Source organism: Pipistrellus hanaki (genome assembly GCF_964339955.1).
Source record: "Pipistrellus hanaki genome assembly, chromosome: 8".
Classification (NCBI taxonomy): domain Eukaryota; kingdom Metazoa; phylum Chordata; class Mammalia; order Chiroptera; family Vespertilionidae; genus Pipistrellus; species Pipistrellus hanaki.
This window is the reverse complement of record NC_140510.1, coordinates 67258578-67277327: the sequence shown is the minus strand read 5'-3', so window position 1 is coordinate 67277327 and position 18750 is coordinate 67258578. Positions and strand designations below refer to the sequence as shown.

The 18750-nt window shown below is 56.4% G+C and overlaps 1 protein-coding gene across 7 annotated transcripts in view; it reads left to right on the top strand.

The window, feature by feature from the left end:
• The first annotated feature begins 3133 nt into the window (after positions 1–3133).
• The window catches only part of SPEG (striated muscle enriched protein kinase), a 56621-nt gene continuing 41004 nt past the window's right edge, over positions 3134–18750 (top strand). The window contains exons 1-6 of one of the 7 annotated variants that reach the window (XM_084893089.1): positions 9988–10130; positions 11245–11287; positions 12069–12098; positions 12672–12761; positions 12859–13195; positions 15938–17247. In XM_084893089.1, the coding sequence (XP_084749215.1) occupies positions 10098–10130; positions 11245–11287; positions 12069–12098; positions 12672–12761; positions 12859–13195; positions 15938–17247 (1843 nt within the window). In that variant the 5' untranslated portion in view covers positions 9988–10097. The other 6 variants (XM_084893091.1, XM_084893090.1, XM_084893088.1 and 3 more) reach the window with 6 other exon arrangements.

Below are 18750 nucleotides of genomic sequence, written 5' to 3'. Positions count from 1 at the left end.
AAATCATGTAATTCCTTAGCTCACAATTCTCTGAGCTGACTTTCTGGTTCACTAGGAATGAAAGTGCCATGGCCTACAAGATGCTAGGCTGTCTAACCTCATGTCTCTGTCCAGCCCCACTGGTCTCCCGGCTCCTCTTGGAGGCTACTTCTGCCTGGAGCAGTCCTACCTGGACATCTGTGTCTTTTGCTTCCTCACCCAGCGAAGCTCTAACCACCCTACCACATGCCTATCTCCATACTCTGTTCCATTTTTTCCACAGCACTTATCTTCTTCTAAAAATCTTATTATCTATAATAATGAAAGCGTAATATGCTAATTAGACCGGACTGCGAGGGAAGCCGGGGTCTGGGGTGCCAGAGGGAAGCTGGTGCCGGCAGGCGGGAGAAGGAAGGCTTACTCTTGTATGAATTTCATGCATCAGGCCTCTAGTTTCTTTATAAAGAAGAAATAAGCAACATAGGGGCAGAAACCCTTGTCTGCTTTCTTCACTGCTATACTCCTAGTGCCTAGAACTGTGCCAGGCACATAGTAGGAATTCAAGAATTAGTTGAATGAATGAATAAACCCTGAGTTGGATCACCCCCATTTTATAGAACTGGGACTTAGAGATGTGAAGATCACACAGTTCATAATTCAACCAACTAACCAACCAACCAATCAGCCAGCCAACATTTACAGACCATCTACTGCATTCTACACAAATCATTGAGGCACAGTGCTAGGTGGCTTTGGGTTATTGGTTTTTAAAAACAGTTTCTAGCCGAGACTGGTTTGGCTCAGTGGATAGAGCGTCGGTCTGCGGACTGAAGGGTCCCAGGTTTGATTCCAGTCAAGGGCATGTGCATTGGTTGCGGGCACATCCCCAGTTGGAGGTGTGCAAGAGGCAGCTGATCGATGATACTCTCTCATCGATGTTTCTAACTCTCTATCCCTCTCTCTTCCTCTCTGTAAAAAATCAATAAAAATATATTAAAAAAACAAAACAAAACAAAAAAAACAGTCTCTAGTCCTTTGTTCTTGATGTTCCATCTGCTTGCAATGGCTTGGCTCTACATTTTAACAATTCAATTTACCGTTAAAAATTCAATTTATCATCAGTGGTTGCCAGGGGCTGATGCATAGGGCATGTTTAAATACAAAGGGGATGCTCAGGCAAATATTTAGGATGATTACTGTTTTGTAAGGTCCTGGGGTAGTGGATACATGATTCTGTGCATTTTTCAAAACCCGAGAACTGCACAGTTCAAAGAGTAAGCTTTAATGTATGCAAACAACAAAATTTTCATTCCTCAAAGCTTTTATTTATTTTTTTATTAAAAAATATATTTTATTGATTTTTTACAGAGAGGAAGGGAGAGGGATAGAGAGTTAGAAACATCAGTGAGAGAGAAACATTGATCAGCTGTCTCCTGCACACTCCCTTCTGGGGATGTGCCCGCAACCAATGCACATGTCCTTGACCGGAATCGAACCTGGGACCCTTCAGTCCGCAGGCAATGCTCTATCCTCTGAACCAAACCGGTTACGGCTCCTCAAGTCTCTTAATCTCTATGGACAAAATTCACTATTTAAATTGTTCCTTCTTTTTCCTCTCCATGAACACACACACAAGCACACTTTGACTTTGGTCTCAGAATGAAGAAGTGGGATAATACATTGAGAGTATTTTTCTCTATTTGCAAATGACTCAGCGCTCCTCCTGTCACTCCCCTCTGCCTTCCCAGGCTTATCCCTGGGCTTCCCACCTGGACTTAAAAAAAGTTATTTTGAGAAAATTGTAAACTCACATGTGGTTACAACACAGAAAAACAATACAGAGGTAACCTGTATGCCCTTCATCTGGTTTCCCCCAATGGCAACATCTTGCATAACTATAACTCATTATCAGAACCAGGAAATTGCCATGGATATAGTTCACCCACCTTCTTCAGATTTTACCAGGTTTATATATTATATATATATATATATATATATATATATATATATATATATATATATGATTTGTGTGTATGTGTGTGTGTGTGTGTGTGTGCATGCACACAGGTGCATGCATTTCATTCTATGCAATTTTATCATGTGTAGATCCATGTGACCACCACCACAGTCAAGATATAAAACTGTTCCAGCACAAAAGTCTCAGTTGTGTGCTGAACCCGCATCTCTGGGGGTGGAGCTTGATTCTCTACTTTTCACAGATGCCTATTTTGAGAGCCACTGCTCTAACTGGCCTCCAACTCTCCCACCTCCAATCCACCCTCCACACCCTGGCTGCCAGAGGGATCCTTCTACAACACAGCTCTGACCATGCTATCCTGCTGTTTAGCACCCTGCAGTGACACCCAACTGTCATCAGGAGGCTGACTTTTAGCAAGCAAAGCTCCCTGGGTCAGGTCCCACTTCCCACCTCCACTCACCCTCCCCACTGCAGTTCAATCCTTCCAAACTCCTCTGATTCCTAAAACACATCATCTGCTTTCACTATGTGCTGATCTCAGCCATGCCGTTCCTTCCACCTAGAATGTCCTTCCCTCTCTTCTCTGCCTATTGCTAACCCATTCAACTACCCATTTTTACAGATGAGGAAGGACTTGGAGGATGGGAGAGGCTTGATGTGACCCAGCAAACACAGGCAGGACCCGCTGGGAACCAGAATCCACCTGGCTCCCTGCTCCTGGTCTTGCTGTTTACCACGCTGTCATGGAGGCTGCGGAGGCCTCTGGTCCCTCTTCTCTGGCTGTCTGCCCCCCTTCGCGGGGCCTTCCTTCCCATCTGCCGCTCAGACACCTCACCCAAGACCTCCTGTCCCTCTCCCAGCTGGGAATCAGGGGCCCGCGAGGAGGGAGGAAGGAAAATGGGATGGAGCCCAAGAGTAACCCGACTCCTCAGGAGTGGGCTTGCTCTCAGACACACCATGGGGGAAGGGGCTGGAACTCGGTTAAACTTGGTGGGGGGTCCAGGGCCACCTGGAGGGAGGGAGGGAGCGGAGTGAAGCCCAAGTCCCCTCCTCTGCTGCCCCCTCCCTCCACAGCTCCCTCGAAACTGGAGCCGGGGGCCCTAAAAATAGCCCCCGAGGAGCAATTGCCAGCAGGCCGCCCCGGTGACCTTCTGGGTAGCGCAGGCTGAAGGCGGGCGGGCAGCAGGAAGGCAGGGAGCCGGCCCCCCAGGACTCATCTTCCAGGCACCGTCCCCCGGGCGCCCCCCGTGGCCGTCGGCTCCAGCACCCCCCAGCCCAGCTCGCAGAGGCCATGCAGAAATCGCGGGGCCTGCGAGGCGAGGAGGCGGGCACCAGGGCACCCCCCAGCCCCGGGGTGCCTCCGAAGAGGGCCAAGGTGGGAGCCGGCGGAGGGGCCGCGGCCGGCGGAGGGCCCGCGGCAGGGGCGCCAGTCTTCCTTCGGCCCCTGAAGGACGCCGCGGTGTTTGTGGGCTGCGACGTGCGGCTGCGGGTGGTGGTGAGCGGAACGCCCCAGCCCAGCCTCAGCTGGTTCCGAGATGGGCAGCTCCTGCCCCCGCCAGCCCCCGAGCCCAGCTGCCTGTGGCTGCGGAACTGCGGGGCGCAGGACGCCGGCAAGTACAGCTGCAGGGCGCAGAACGAGCGGGGCCAGGCCTGCTGCGAGGCCCTGGTCACAGTGCTGGAGGTCGGAGGTAATGGGGAGCTATGGGCTGGTTGGGTGATCAGAGGTCCAGGCCTGCCAGGGCCACGTGGATGATTCATCCAGACTTCTTCCCAGGAGCTTTGGCGCCTCGGCTGCACTGACCCAGAAGTGCCCACCAAGAGGAAAGTGCCGAGAAAGGGGTGTCGAGGGAGAGAAGCTCCCCACAGGAAGGTCACAGGTCATGGGTTAGCAGTGGGTAAACAAAGCCTGGGCCCCACTCAGGCCTCTAGGAATTCCACAGTGGACACCCTCTTAGTTTCCCCGGTAACGAGAGGCCACCTGCAGACAATCTTCTTCATCAGCTCCAGTAACTTAGACTTGAGACTCCTGATCAGCTCCTGACAGGTGTGTGCACCCCTGGTCCGACTGCAGTGTTGAGGGGATGATGGGTCAGAGCTCCTCCCAGTCTGTTGCTGGGGAGGTTGGTATGCTCAGCTCCAGCCTGGTCGAAAGAGGCCATTGGGTGGATGAGTATGAATAAATGGGGTCCAGGGCAACAGGAGATGGGTCTGGGGGCTCCCAGGCATGTACGGAGGTGTGTGCCTGAGAACCTACTCGTCAGCATGTGCTTGTGTGCATATGTGTGGGGTGTGGAGGGGTGTGGAGGGGTCTGGTGGCACAAGCAGATGAGGGACAGAGGTTTGTGCAGTTGGTGTAGAAAGCCCATGGGCGGAGGTCTGGAAAGCATGGAAAGGGAATGCACTCTTGTGTAGAGTGCTAGTCCTGTGTGTGAAGGACCCATGATGTCCCAGGAAGGAGAGTGTCTGAGGCTGGGCTTGGTGCTCAGGGTCCTATGGGTGCGTGTGCCTGACCAGGGCCCATTCTCCTTAGGTCCTTCTTGGGACTTCCTTTTTGACCTTCTGTAGGCCAAAGGCAGAGTCTTAGGAAACAGAACTATGAGGAAATAGGCTGCAGTTAGGGAGATGGCAACGAGCTTGGGGGTGGGGTCACTGAGTGTGTGTGGGCAGTTTCAAGAGGGAATTCTCAGTCCAGCTGGTTGGTGTCATGTAGGGATACCTGGGGTACATCCTTGGGGGCTAAGGAGGAGGCATAGGGATGAAGTGCCTTAGTAGCTGGAGGGGAAAGGAGGTGCTAAGGTGCAGCCATGGCAGGTGATGGAGCAGGGGCTCACCCTCCCTCTGTCAGCATCTTCTCTTTCCCTAGCTCCACCCTGCCCACCCTCGTACTGTCTTCAGTGACTGATTCCTTGGAGTTTCCTGTGGTCAAGCGTGAGGCAGAGAGGGCCAAGGCTGGCTTCTCTTGATTGGCCTTGTACTTGGCCAGGTACAGGCTTTCCCAGTCTGGAGTTAGAGAATGGGGCTCATCCCAGTGAATGAGCTGGGGAAGGAGCGGACTCCTTGGGGAGCTTAGCTCTGGCCCCAGAAGGGGATTGGAAATAGAACATAAATCAAAGGGCATGGTAGATAGAGTGATGAGACTGCAGCTCAGGGAAAGGAAGTGCTGAGGAGCTTGGTGGTCACAAAGTTTGTTTAGAGCTGGAAAGAACCACAAGGAACTGAAGCTCCAGACGCCTCCTTTTACAGGTGCGGACACTGTGGTCCAGAGCGGAGGGAGTTCTGCCCAAAGACATACAGCTAATTATGGCCGCCCTGAATTAGGAGCCCAGGCTTTCTCTCTGGAAGCCTTTTACTGCTCCAGGAATTCTAGAGGAAGGAGAGAGTAAGCGAGGGGAGCTGTCCATTGTATAGAAAGTAACTCAGGCCTGGTCTTGAAGATGAGAGCCTCCTAGTGTGCCCTGGTCCCCCAAAGTAGACAGAGTGATAGGGTACTAGAGCCCCTTTTCTTGGAGCAGGGTCGTCTTCTCAACCCCTCTGTCATCTGGGTGGCATGGCCAGCAGAGTGAGCCCTGGTTGGCATATCTAGATGGCGGCCAGGGGGATGGTCTCCAGGCTGTTCTGTTGGAACAGCATGTGGGAGAGGAAAGGAACCTGGGGCAGTGGCACTGGACTTGGGGCCTTTTGACAGTCATGTTAAACAGGAAGAGGGTTGGACTGCAGCAAGTCACATTTGAGAACTTTTCCCAGCTGTGAAAACTTTAGCCCAAGAGCAGCATTATAATTAATATTAATTGGTAATAATTCTTAGTAGTAACTTATAATAGTATGAATAGCTACTATGCTACTGTGTGGCAAGCAATATGCTGTCATATCCTTTGACATATCACTTAAATCCCACGCAGCCCTGGGGAAACTGAGGCACGGAGGGATTAAGTGGCATGTACTGCTGTACAGATAGCAGGTGGCAGAGCAGGGATGAAAGCCTTAGTTTGTTCCACGGAGAAGAAGAACCATGTGCTTAACTACTACACCCCTCCCACATGCTTTGGGGGAGGGAGGGGTCTGCTTTGGTGATGTTGGGGGCTGACTAGGTGAGTCTGGCTTCTTTCTCTTCCTGTTGCCTGCCTCACCCCCACCAGTCCTTGCCCAATGGCAAGTTCTAGTCAGGGGCAGCTGGGCAAGCAGCTCAGCATTGTTCAGACTTACTCATGGAAAACGTTCTTGGTTAGGATCAACAGTGGGAGGACTTCAGGGATCTCGAGGAAGCCCAGCCAGGACCTGGATGCAGAGGGAAGGAGGCAGTTTCCTGGCTGGAACTGTTGTCTGGCTCAGCAAGATGGGGTTGATGATGAGGTTCCTGGCACTCCTGAAGCCTGAGCTGTTAGCTCAAGCATGGAAGGACATTGCATGGCTTAAGGAGGCTGGGCCCTTGAGAAGACAAGTGGGCTGAAGGATGGAAAGTTTGAAAGATGAGAAACCAAAGGTTGGGATTTAGGGCATAGGAATGAGGAAAGAATAGGAACAGTGAAGATGGTGGAAATATAAACTCCTTAACATGTGAAAGCACCTTACCTCATTTCATTTTTTAATTCCTTAGCCCAGGTTATTGTTGTTATTACACATATAAGAAAATGGATTTATAGAGGGAATTTACCCAAGCTCACATGGCTAGTGAGGTGGCAGAGCCAGATCTGAAAGCCAGGTCTCTGGCTCTAGGTCCACATTTCCTATCCTCAGAAAGAGAAGCATGGGAAGACTAAAGCAAGGATCTGTCATCGTAACCATCCCCGTCAATATCCTGGCCCATCTCCAAGATAGGCAGGCAGTCTTCTCCTTCAAAACATCAGGTTCCCATCTGCATGTGCAAATCAAGTGACCAGAGTAAGTGCCGTCCTCAAAGCTTGGGGCATGTGGCTGGAGGAAAGGCCTGCACTAAAGGGCGGGGGGTAAGGAGGATCTGGTGATGCTCACTGTCCAGTTGGAAATTTCATAGCCAAGAAACCAGTGTCAATCAGAAGGGCCAAAGGTCAACAGATGGTAGTGAACCATGCAGGAGGTGGGGGATTTGAAAGCATGGAAAGGAGAGGTGAGGAACAGGGAAAAAGGGTCAGTTTACTTACTGTATTTTTTAAATATGTTTTTTTTTTTAAATTGACTTTAGAGAGAGGAAGGGAGAGGGATAGAGAGCTAGAAACATCAATGATGAGAGATAATCATTGATTGGTTGCCTCCTGTACACCCCCCACTGCAGATGGAGCCCACAACCTGAGTATGTGACTTGACCAAGAATCGAAACATAACCTTCTGGTTCTTAGATTGGTGCTCAATCACTGAGCCACACCAGTCAGTGAGAAAGGGCCAGTGTAGACAAGGGAAAGGCAGGAATACACCAGAGCTGCATTGAAGTATATTCTGCAGTTGTCCTCTTTTTCACCTGGAATTTGGAATGTCTGGATAAGAGGCCAGGAGGGAACTAGTATGGAGTTGGGGAGAGGTATGGAGAGTGTCTCCATCCATTCATGCCAGGTCCTAATCAGGAGAGGAGGAGGGACCAGAGAGGAGCTCCAGGAGAAGAAAGAGAAGAGCAGAGAGACCCGGAACCCAGCCTGAAGCAAGGCAGGTCCTCCCAAGCAGAACCTGAGTGGAATGTGAGATGGTAACTTCTCCAACCATTTCTTGCAAAGGGTCTGGGTCAGGACAGAGAAGGGCTGGATGAATGAGCTGCTGCAGGAAGATTTACTATCCCCATCCCCACCACCTCTTGTCCTCTCCACCTCCAGCTCTGCCATCGCTCCCATGTTTATCCGGTGGCTACTGTGTGTCCGTTCCTGTTCTCAGGATCCATGAGTGTGGGGAGGGGACAAAGCCCCAAACTCCTGTCCTCCTAGAGATTAGACAGCATTCAATAAACATAACAAATAAGCAAAAATTACATAGTATTCTAGAAATACAGAGCTTACAGAGATTTCAAGCTCAGGGTAAGTGAAAGAAGAGAAAGGAGAAACTGAATCTAGGCATGAAAGAAGAGGCAAAGGGAGGCGACGGCAGGGCATGGTGACAGGGGTTTTCTCTGGCAGGGGAAATGCTGGCAGTGCAGAAATGAGAAGTCTGGGTTTGGGAAATGATGGGGCGGAAAAAGGGTGGGCACAGCAGTACAGCCATGGAGGAAAAATGGGGCAATATTGAATCTACCCTGCAAGTATGCCCCAGGTCAACCTTGTGGGGGTGAGCTGAGCAGGCCCAGAGCAGGAACACAGAATCCCACAGGCCTCTCTGCTCAGCCCAGCTGTCCCGTCACTCACGCCCGTTGCCCATTGGTTATTTTTGCTATGGAATGTGCCAGCCCCTCGGATTCTCCTGCAGAACAGGGGCTCAAGTTACTCCCTCTCCTCCCTCAGCTCCCCCGTCTGTGAGTAGGTGTGTTTGGGGGTGGCAGGGAAAGCGCCTGTGGGCCGTCAGGGTCCTCTGGCTGGAAATGATATAGACACACGTGTGTACCCTCTCAGCACACGTCCCTGTGCATGTGTCTGCATGAGCAACGTTTGCCTCTGGGCATCTGGGGAACTGGACCACTTGCATGGACCCAGAATGTACCAGACACGACTTTAAAGTAAAGGGGCCACAAACAACTTCAGGGGCCAAGTGGAAACTGATCATGAGCAAGGTTCTGTTGTCAGTGGCTGAACTTGAGCCTGCTTGCCCCCCCTAAAATATGTACTGTGCAGGCTGAACAAAATTCACCAGTTGGCTCTGTATTTATTTTGGATCGATGCTTTCAAGAAATAGAGTTAGGGAATCTACTGAGTGTGAGTCTTTATGGCATAGTGGTCACTAATTCCATTACAGTGTCTGGATTAAAATCCTGATTTTACCAATTATTGGCTATGTGACCTTGGGCAGGTAATCTCCCTATGCCTCAGTCTTCCCCTTGTTATGAGGATTTCATAAATTTATTCATAGGAAGTGCTTAACATGCTAAGGTGCATACTAAGCATACAATAAGTGTTGATGATAAGGACTCTGTAGTCACATCTCAGAAACCAGGACTGGCACTACCTGTGTATACTGGGATGGAAATTTGGATCTGGGGGGGGACACGTGAAGACACACAACCTGTGTGGCTTTGGCTAAGTGACAGGACTTTTCTGGGCCTTAGTCTTGTAGGTTAAATGAAGCCAGTTAATGCTCATAACGATCTCAAGCGTATAGGGTTGTCGTGAATGAGGTAGCATGTATAAAGCGCCTGGCACTTGGTAGATGGGTAAGAAAGCTTCAGTAATTGGGTGGAGAGTGGAGTTCTGTGTAGGCAAAGGGTGCCTAATGCTAACGGGAGAACCGAGAAAGTTTGGTGAGTATGCTCACCGGTGAGGGCGAAGATGGGTCTTGTTTGTGAATAAAAGGAGAGCCTCTTGGCACCTTAGCGTGTGTGTGTGTGTGTGTGTGTGTGTGTGTGTTCAGGGATAGAGTACCTACCATCTAGAAACTCAAGAGCCCTCTCTGGGCTTTCCTGAGAAGCCTGGGGGTGTTGATAGTCTGGGGCCATATTAGCGCATAGCCCCCAGCCACGAGGAGCCTCGTCCTGGATCCTGGGTACGACCACGGCGCCCTCACCCAGCGCTGTGGCCTGCAGCATACTCAGCCACCAGCTGGGTACCGCCTGGCACGGGTCGTGTGCGCATGTTTGTAGAGCGAGCAAGTGGAGATGCGCTGACCTTCCGGAGCCGTCCCGCGGGAAGCGGAAGGAGGCGGCGTGGGGGTGGCGTAGGGCTGCCAACGAGAGCGTGGCCCGATCTCCCGTAGGGGCCACGGCATCCCTTTCTGTGCCTCAGTTTCCCCATGTGTCCAGAGCCCGGGAGGCAGAGTCGGGATGGGGGTGCGGGGACACAGGTGACAGCCGTTCCAGGGGTCGCAGGGGTGCAGGCCAGGGAAGGGGCGCCAGGTGGGGCGCGGGCCGGCGGGGGAGGGGCGGGCTCTGGGCGCGGCCGCCGCCTTCCCCGCGCCCCCGAGGAGGCTGCTTCCGCCGCCACCGGCGCGGGCTCCGGGCCGCTCCCGGCCGCCCCCGGCCCCGCCTCCGGCTCCGGCTCCGCCTCGCCCCCGCCCGTCCCCTCCTCGCCCGGCCGCCCGCCCGGCCCCCTCCCCCGCCATGAAGAAGCTGTGGGTGAAGAAGCGTTTCCAGGTGAGGGCTCCGGGGGCGGGCGGCGCCGGGAGGGGGTGGGAAGGGCTGGGCACCCGGAGGGAGGGCGGGTCACCGCGGCGGGGCCCGGGGAGGGGGCGCTGGCATAGCGCCTGTCCCACCCCGGCCGCCCAGGCCGCGAGGCCGGGCGCTCAGGGGGCTCCCGGATCTGCTGTGTGAGCGCATAGCCCCCCAACCCTCCCCGCGGAGCACCCATCCCCATCCCCACCCCATCCCCATCCCCATCCCCATCCCCATCCCCATCCCCATCCCCATCCCCATCCCCATCCCCATCGACTGCATTCCCCGCGGCCGCCCGGGGAGATCTCCGCGCCGCCTTTGGTGTGGAGCGCCCACTAGCTTCTTGGCCACCTTGTTCTCTTCTAGCCTCTGGCCAACCTGGGCCCGGGCCCTGCCCGGCTCCCCCTGTCTCCCACTGGAGCCTTCTCCCATCTTCCCGAGCTCCTGGAAGCCGGGTGCAGGGATCCGCGCTGAGCTCTAGAGGTTCCCCAAGCCCTGCCTTGTCCTCGCATACCCGGGCCTCCTTCCTGCATCCCCGAGGCCCCCGGCCCTTTGGGGTACCGTGCCTTCTGGCCCCCATCACCCTCCGTGCCCTCTGGACACCTGTCCTTGGGATCTGTCTTCCTCCCGGCAGGAATTTGAACCCTTATCTCTCCATCTCCCAGTCATCCAAGCACCCCCCCCCCCCCGCCCCCTCATCTCCTCCTTTATTTCATCTCCCAGTCATCCAAACACTGCCCTCCTCCCCACCCAGCCCCCTATCCCGTCTCCTGGCCTCTGTCTCTGGGGGTATCGCTCAGGGCCCCAGTGCTGTGAGGTTATGAATTATGAGTCCCAGCATTTGACCCTGAACCTTGCTATCCTCTCTCTCCTTCCTCCCCTGCTCCTCCCCAGAGCCAAGCTGACCTCCCGCTGGGAGGGCTGACAGGCAAGGAAGAGCAGAGACATGCTCTGTGCGGGAAGTTGGCCTCCTTGAGTCTCTGTCCACCTCCCCCCACCCCCTGCCCACTGGCCCCTGGAGTGTTTGGACAGGAGGTATAGGGATGTCGGAAGCGAGCCTCCCCCTCACCAACTCATTCTGGCTTTTCTCTTTCAGAAAACCGGCCACTCCCGCCGGGCCTTTAGCCGCTTCACCCATGGTGTGTGGACTGTGGGCTTCCTGCTCTACCCCGTGCCCGCTCCTTCTCTCGATCCATGTTCCTCCATGAGGCACCCAAGTCCTGAAGACAGCTCATGAGATGTGCCCCCCGCTTCCCACACACACACACATGCACCCATACTCACCCACCCACCCCAGAAGGCCCCTGGGCCCTGCTTCTGAGAGAGGACCTAGCCAAGGGGGGTGGGGGAGTCATACACATTCCACCATAGGTTCCCGGCTCTTCATCCACGGGGCAAAGGGAGGATGAGCTCATTGCCATACTTTGCCTACCAGTACTTCTTGTGGCGCTCATAGAGAAACTGAGGCTCAGAACCTGACAGAGTCTGGGAAAGTTAAACACGATGCAGAACAGATGAGGGGGTGGTTCTCAAGGAGGGTCAAAGCACAGTACAAATATTGTGGTAGCAGGGGTGGCTGGGCTGAGCACAAGCAGGCATGTGTGTGTGTGTGTTTATGTGTGTGTACGTGCGTGTGTGACCAGTGCGTACACCAGTAAAAGTGCCAAAGGTACAGGCATAACCAGCCAAAGCACGTGGGCTTCCCAGCCCCGGGCACACTGGGAGCTTGCAGGCAGTCAAGAGCTAGAGATGCTTTGCCCGCCCCAGGTGTCTCCCTTCCCGGCCCCGAACCCACAGGGCATCTCTGGGCACTGGGTACCCTCGTGCCCTCTCTGCTGCCTGCCCACCATGCCCTGCCCCACAAACGCTCTGATAACAGTCTGTCCATGTCTCTCTTCTGCTGCTCCTATGGAAGCGAAGTTTTCCGCTCCTGCAGAAAGCAAAGTTACGGTAGGAAACTGGCTCCTGCCCTAGCCCTCCACTCCCCCTCTTCCCCGCCCAACCCGCCTCTCCTCACCCTGCCTCAGCTGCACCCCGATGTGTTCCGGCTGGCTTGGGGTAGAGGACAGGCTGGTCCTGCGATTGGTCGAGTGCCTTGACAATACGACTCTGAGGTGACTCCCCTTTATTCCTGGGGTCCTGGAACCAAGCACTTAGAGCCTTGGAACCTAGGGCCTTGTTCTTTGGGGGGCTGCATGGGAACTTAAGCTACCACTGGCAGGGGAGGAGGGACAGGGGCTGAGGCCCTGGTAATTCATTAGGTAGTTGAGGGGACGACAAGGAAGCAAGGGTGAGTACCCAGGGGCCCAGGGTTGGAGCCAGGGAATTGGCAGGGGCGGGCTTACCCTGAGCAGCCCAGGATGGGCAGGGGAATATGGGGAGTACGAGAGAGGAGAAGACAGGCCCCAGACGCCCTACAGTGGTAAGATGGAGCCTGCTGTGGGGGGAGGTAGGAGGCGACATGGGGAAGAGTTGGAGTGAGAGCGAAGAGGGCCCTGCCCACACAGGCCCCTGTTTCTTCAGACTTGGAGACAGGTGAGGATGACATCAGCGATGTGCAAGGGACCCAGCGCCTGGAGCTTCGGGGTGACAGGACCTTCAGCACCCCCACAGGTGAGCTGTCCGGGGTGCTCCAAAAGCAGGAGGGTGGGCCTCCCCCGGGAGGCATTTGGGCTTCACCCCGTGGCCTTCACCATGCTCCTTCCTCCAGGGGGCTCCGACACACTGGTGGGCACCTCCCTGGACACTCCCCCGACCTCCATGACAGGCACCTCAGAAGAGCAAGTGAGCTGGTGGGGCAGCGGGCAGACGGTCCTGGAGCAGGAAGTGGGCAGCAGGGGCGGCACCCGCCGCCTCCCGGGCAGCCCAAGGCAAGCACAGGTGGCCGGGGCCGGGCCACGGCACCTGGGGGTGGAGCCGCTGGTGCGGGCATCTCGAGCTAATCTGGTGGGCGCAAGCTGGGGGTCAGAGGATAGCCTTTCGGTGGCCAGTGACCCGTATGGCAGCGCATTCAGTCTGTACAGAGGACGGGCGCTCTCGATCCACGTGTAAGTAATGCTTCTCAGGGGCCTGCCCTGTCCCACATCACCGTGCTGTCCTGCACTGCCCCTCCACCTCCATCTCCCGGGCACCATCCACCCCTCTGCGCACTTCTCCGCCTTCCATTGCTTCCACTCCCGGCCCCAGCTATTCACTCATCTTCCCACACTGCTCCGTGTGTCTCCTGTGCCGTCACCACCCACATCCTCCCACACCTACTGTTCTGGCTCACCGTGCCATCTCCATGGTCTCTGGACCCTTCTGTCCCTTCCTTGTCTCCTCCAAAATCTGCTCTTTCCCCGGGGCCCTCTCTTGCCTCACCCATTCAGGCTCCAGTTGTCCCCAGGCCCCCCCCCCCCTTTGGGGCCCCCTCCGTGCCTGCTGTCTCTGCAGCTGCTGCCTTTTCATTCTCTGCACATTCCTGTTCCCCGTGGGCCTTTCTCTGGGAGGAACGGAACCACGGCAGCTCCCGGGAGAGCAGGAGAGAGCAAGGAAGCGAGAGCACACCAGGAGAGAGAAGAGAGCGAGGTGGTCAGGGGGCAGATGGGGTCAGGGGCCTGGGAGAGCAGGGGTATGTGGAGGGTGGGGGAAGTAGGGACCAGGGCAGGGCGTGATGGAGACCGGAGGCTGGGGTAGAGGCAGAGGGGTTGGAATGCTGGAGGGGGTGCCTGTGATGATCTTGTGGGAGACGCCGGAGGGTGGGGTTGAAGGTTGTCCTGGTAGGGGGTGTTGAGCACACGTGTTGGAGTGAGGCATTGGAGCCATTTTTGGAGATTTGGGGGTTGGCTGGTACAGAAGAGAGTGCTATGGTAGAAGAGGGGAGTGGCTGGTGAAAGATGAATTGGGGGCATTTGGGGAGCTGACAGGGGGCCTGATTTGTGATGGGTGTGGGTGTGGAGGGGAGGGATCATCGTGGAAGAGAAGGAAGGGGCTTTTTGTGGGTGAGGAGGTTTGAATGGCTCGTGGTGGGTAGGGGAGAGGTCTGGGCAGGGGCAGGGACAGGGGCAGGAGAGGCTTCCTTGCTTTATCTGATTGGCATTAGTCAGGTGCTCATGTGCCCTGGACTTGCCTTTTCCTTCCCTGCCAGTCTTTGCCAGGCTCCAGCCAGAGCCTGGAGTTGCTATGGCAACTTCGAGGAACCCATTTCCTTAGTGATGTCTGTGGTACAGAGGCTGGCCTGGAGCTAGAATCTGCCGGCAAGAGGCCTCCTCTGCTGTCCCAATTTCTCCCTTTGCCTCACCCAGTTCCCATAGGCCATTCCTTAGGGACTCTGCTGTCCCTCCCCAGAGTAGATTCTGCTTCCCATCAGGTGGCTGGCTGAGGTTCCATGCCCTCAAGGGCACTATGGGTTGCCATCCCCATGTTCCCCATGCTCCCCCACCCCCACTCCCCACCCCTGTCACAGGTGAGGTCTACAGTGGAAGTTGCTGACCCGGGTAGTCTAAAACATCCTTAAAATTTGTGCTTGTGGCTGGTACCCTATTTCTCCTCCCTTCTGTGCCCCCAGAATCCCAGACATTTTGGAAGTCACTCAGAAGTCAGACTTCGCTGACTTTCAATCCTAGCACCATTTCCTAGCTAAAGCACTTTTACCTCTCTAAACCTCAGTTTCTTCATCTGTAAATGGACCTAACCGTTTCCATCTGAAAGGATTGTTGTGAGGATTCGATGACTCAGTGCATTTAAAGCATGTAGTACAGGCCTGGCACACAATTAGTACTCAGTGAGTCATTTCGTACTTTTTTATTAAGCGCTCTAATGTGTCAGGTATGATGCTCACATCTCAGATTCCTTTTCTTACTGATCTTTATGTTTAGCCAGGATCCAGATGGGGGAAACTGAGGCCCAGCTCTTGGACCTCAAAGCTCTGTAGGTGAGAGGTGTACGTACTCTGGGGCTCACCAGCTCCTTTCCGTCTCCTCTTCTCCCGCACTCCCAGCTCAGGCCCACGCAGTAGTTATTTCTGAGCTGAGTTATTTCTGAGCATACCCCTTTGGGGAGCCTCTGTGCTTCTCCGGGGAGTTCCAAGGACTCAGGTAACTTACCCTGGGGCAGGACAAAGTCCAAGGCCTGCAGGGGGGGGGGGGGGGGGCGGGCAGATTGATGAAATGGAATGGGAACCTGGGGATCCCAGTCCCCTACCCTAGGGGCCCCAGCTACCACCTGCTGTGTCCTCTCAGTACTGGGTCTCAGGTCAGAGTTGGTGTTGGGTAACTCCAGGGATGGAGCTTTGCTCCTGGAAGGAAGGCTGAAAGGCTGGGGCTGCTGTGAAGGGGCCATGCCCTGCGGAGGATGGGCAGGACTGTGGGGGCCAGCTGGGGGCAGGAATGGGTGGGAGGCTGCATTCCTGAGAGGGCCCCTCCCAGTGCACCCCTTCTGCCTTCCCTCACCACTTCATCCTTTGGGACCTAAACCTCATTCTTTTCTCTCCCACCGCTCCATTTTGTGTCTTCCGCTGTTCCCCAGCTTCCAGGGCTGGGGGGAGGGGCTGGTCCAAGCGCCTGGGGCTGAGTCCTACCTGGACCCAGTCACTAGCCCCATCTCCCGGCGCCAGAGCTGCCGCCCCTCTCCCCAGCCCCGCACCTGCCCTGGCTGTGCCTTCCTCTTCGCAGGGAGGGGGGGGGGGGGGTGTCTGGCCCATGTCACCCCAAGCCTTCCCAGCATGCCCCACCGCCAACCCCTGTCCCCGGCTGAGGGTCTAGGAGGGGAGGCCGCCTGAATCTTCTACCCTCTTGGTCTCGGTTCCGCAGTAGTGTCCCTCCGAGCGGCCTGCACCGGGAGGAGCCCGACCTTCAGCCTCAGCCAGCCAGCGAAGCCCCTCGTCGCCCGGCCCCGCCGCCTCCCTCCAAGTCCGCGCTGCTGCCCCCGCCGTCCCCTCGGGTGGGTAAGCGGCCCCCGCCGGGGCCCGGCGCCCAGCCCCCCGCCACCCCCACGGCGCCCCACCGGCGGCCTCAGGATCCCACGCTGCTCGAAGACGCCGCCACCGCTGAAGAGAAGCGAGGGAAGAAGGCCAAGTCGTCGGGGCCCTCGCTGGCGGGCACGGCCGAGTCCCGGCCGCAGACGCCCCTGAGCGAGGCCTCGGGCCGCCTGTCGGCGCTGGGCCGCTCGCCGCGGCTGGTGCGCGCGGGCTCCCGCATCCTGGACAAGCTGCAGTTCTTCGAGGAGCGGCGGCGCAGCCTGGAGCGCAGCGACTCGCCGCCGGCGCCCCTGCGGCCCTGGGTGCCCCTGCGCAAGGCCCGCTCGCTGGAGCACCCCAAGTCCCACGGCGATGCCTCGTGGGGTTCGCCCGAGGCCTCTCAGGAGGAGCTGCGGGCGCCGGCGGGCAGCGTGGCCGAGCGGCGCCGCCTGTTCCAGCAGAAGGCCGCCTCGCTGGACGAGCGCACGCGGCAGCGCGGCCCGGCCTCCGACCTGGAGCTGCGCTTCGCCCGGGAGCTGGGCCGCATCCGCCGCTCCACGTCGCGGGAGGAGCTGGTGCGCTCGCACGAGTCCCTGCTCGCCACGCTGCAGCGCGCGCCGTCCCCCCGGGAGCCCGGCGAGCCCCCGCTCTTCTCGCAGCCCTCCACCCCCAAGACCTCGCGGGCCGTGAGCCCCGCCGCCCAGCCTCCGCCTCCCCCTCCGAGCGCGGCGGCCAAGTCCGGGGATGAGCCAGGGAGGCCGCAGAGCCGCGGGCCGGCGGGCAGGACGGAGCTGGGGGAAGGCCCGCAGCAGGAGGTCAGGCGCCGGGACCAGTTCCCGCTGACCCGGGGCAGAAGCATCCAGGAGAGCCGGAGCCCCGTGCCGCCCCCCGCCCCGGGCGATGCCCCCGAGGCCAGGACAAAAGCCCCTCCGGGTCGGAAGCGGGAGCCCCCGGCACAAGCCGTGCGCTTCCTGCCTTGGGCCGCGCCGGGCCCTGAGGGCGCTGCTGCGCCCCAGACGCCAGAGAAGAGCAGGGCGGGGCCTGAGGCCGAGAAGAGGCCGCGCCGGGGGCCGGAGGAGGATGGTCCCTGGGGGGCCTGGGACCGCAGAGGGACCCGCAGCCAGGGCAGAGGTCGCAGGGCCCGGCCCACCTCGCCTGAGCTTGGTAAGCCCTCCGGAAGCACCGAGGGGGTGCTGGGACTTGGGTGGGAGGCCGTGTGGGGAGAGGGAGGCTGCTCGGGTATGGTTTCCCCCGGGGAAGGTGTGGACTTAAGCACAAGTTGGAGTGAAAGTTGATGTGCTGAAACCTGCCTGCTGGTGAGATGGTGTGTTTTTGTGCGTGTTGTGTTTTTTAGAGTGTGTTTTTATCGAGGCGAGGCTGAGGTGTGAGCAGAAACCCAGTGCCCAGATGCCTGCCATAGGCGCTCTGGGTCTAGGGGCATGCTCGTCTGTTGGGCTAAGCACCTAACTGATGGAAGGCACTGGTGGGAATCTAAGGAGCTCCTCCACACACCACCCTTCCATGAGGGACGAGACGGAAGCCTGTCTCATTATACCAGTATAATGTGCTAGGTCCCTGTTACAGGAAAGCTCTGGACCAGCCAACTCTCATCTCTGCCCTCCCCATCCTGGCACCATCCCCTGACCCATCTGTGGCCACTGAGGTCTAAGCCAGCCTCTCCTTCTATAGCCTGTTTGCTCCCATTCTTGAGTCCCCGCATCGCTGAGCTGACTGTGGCCTCCTGCCAGCCTGTGTGTGGTCTCCCAGTCTTCTGGTGGGTGATGGCCAATAGCCAGGCTGCCCTTGCCCCTGACTCTGCTCATCCTGAACACCAACGTGGGGCCCACGCCTGGGTGGAAGCCATCCTTCAGTCGCTCCCACCCGCTGCAGCTTCCCCAGGCCAGAGGCCCCTACACACCGCTCCTAGGAGACCCTATATGTCTTTTTTTTTTTTTTTTAAATATATTTTATTGATTTTTTTACAGAGGAAGAGAGAGAAATAGAGAGCTAGAAACGTCGATGAGAGAGAAACATCGACCAGCTGCCTCTTGCACACCCCCTACTGGGGATGTGCCCCAAACCAATGTACATGCCCTTGACCGGAATCAAACCCGGGACCTTTCAGTCCGCAGACCGACGCTCTACCACTGAGCCAAACCGGTTTTGGCTATATGTCTTTTTCATTGCACTTACCACCCTGTATTTTTCTTCAGCAGAATCACTTTATTTTAGGTTTTACCTTCCCAAAATTTCTAGAGATGGTTAGGCCCCTGCCCATTGTTTTACTCGTCTTCATTATTGCATAAGCACAACCATGCCCCAGGCATTGTTAACTGGGTGCCTAGGGGGTGTTATTTTAACATAATCCCCATGCCAGCTTTGCAAGACATTGGGTATTATTTATCAGCCCCATCATACAGATAACAAAACTGAGGCACAGAGAGATGATCTAATTTGCCGGTTTATGTCGCTAGGAGGCAGCCTAATTGGGATTCTCCCTGCTCTTTTGGCACTGTGCTTTATCTAGCTTATAGAATGTCAGAGTTAGAACATACCCAGAGAGATCTCTTTGTGTGTAGAAGCGTCCTGTAAGCAGGGACCACATCTTATTTCTTGTTATCTCCCTGGTGCCAAGCAGAGCTTAGTATGCAGTCACTGCAGTGTTAC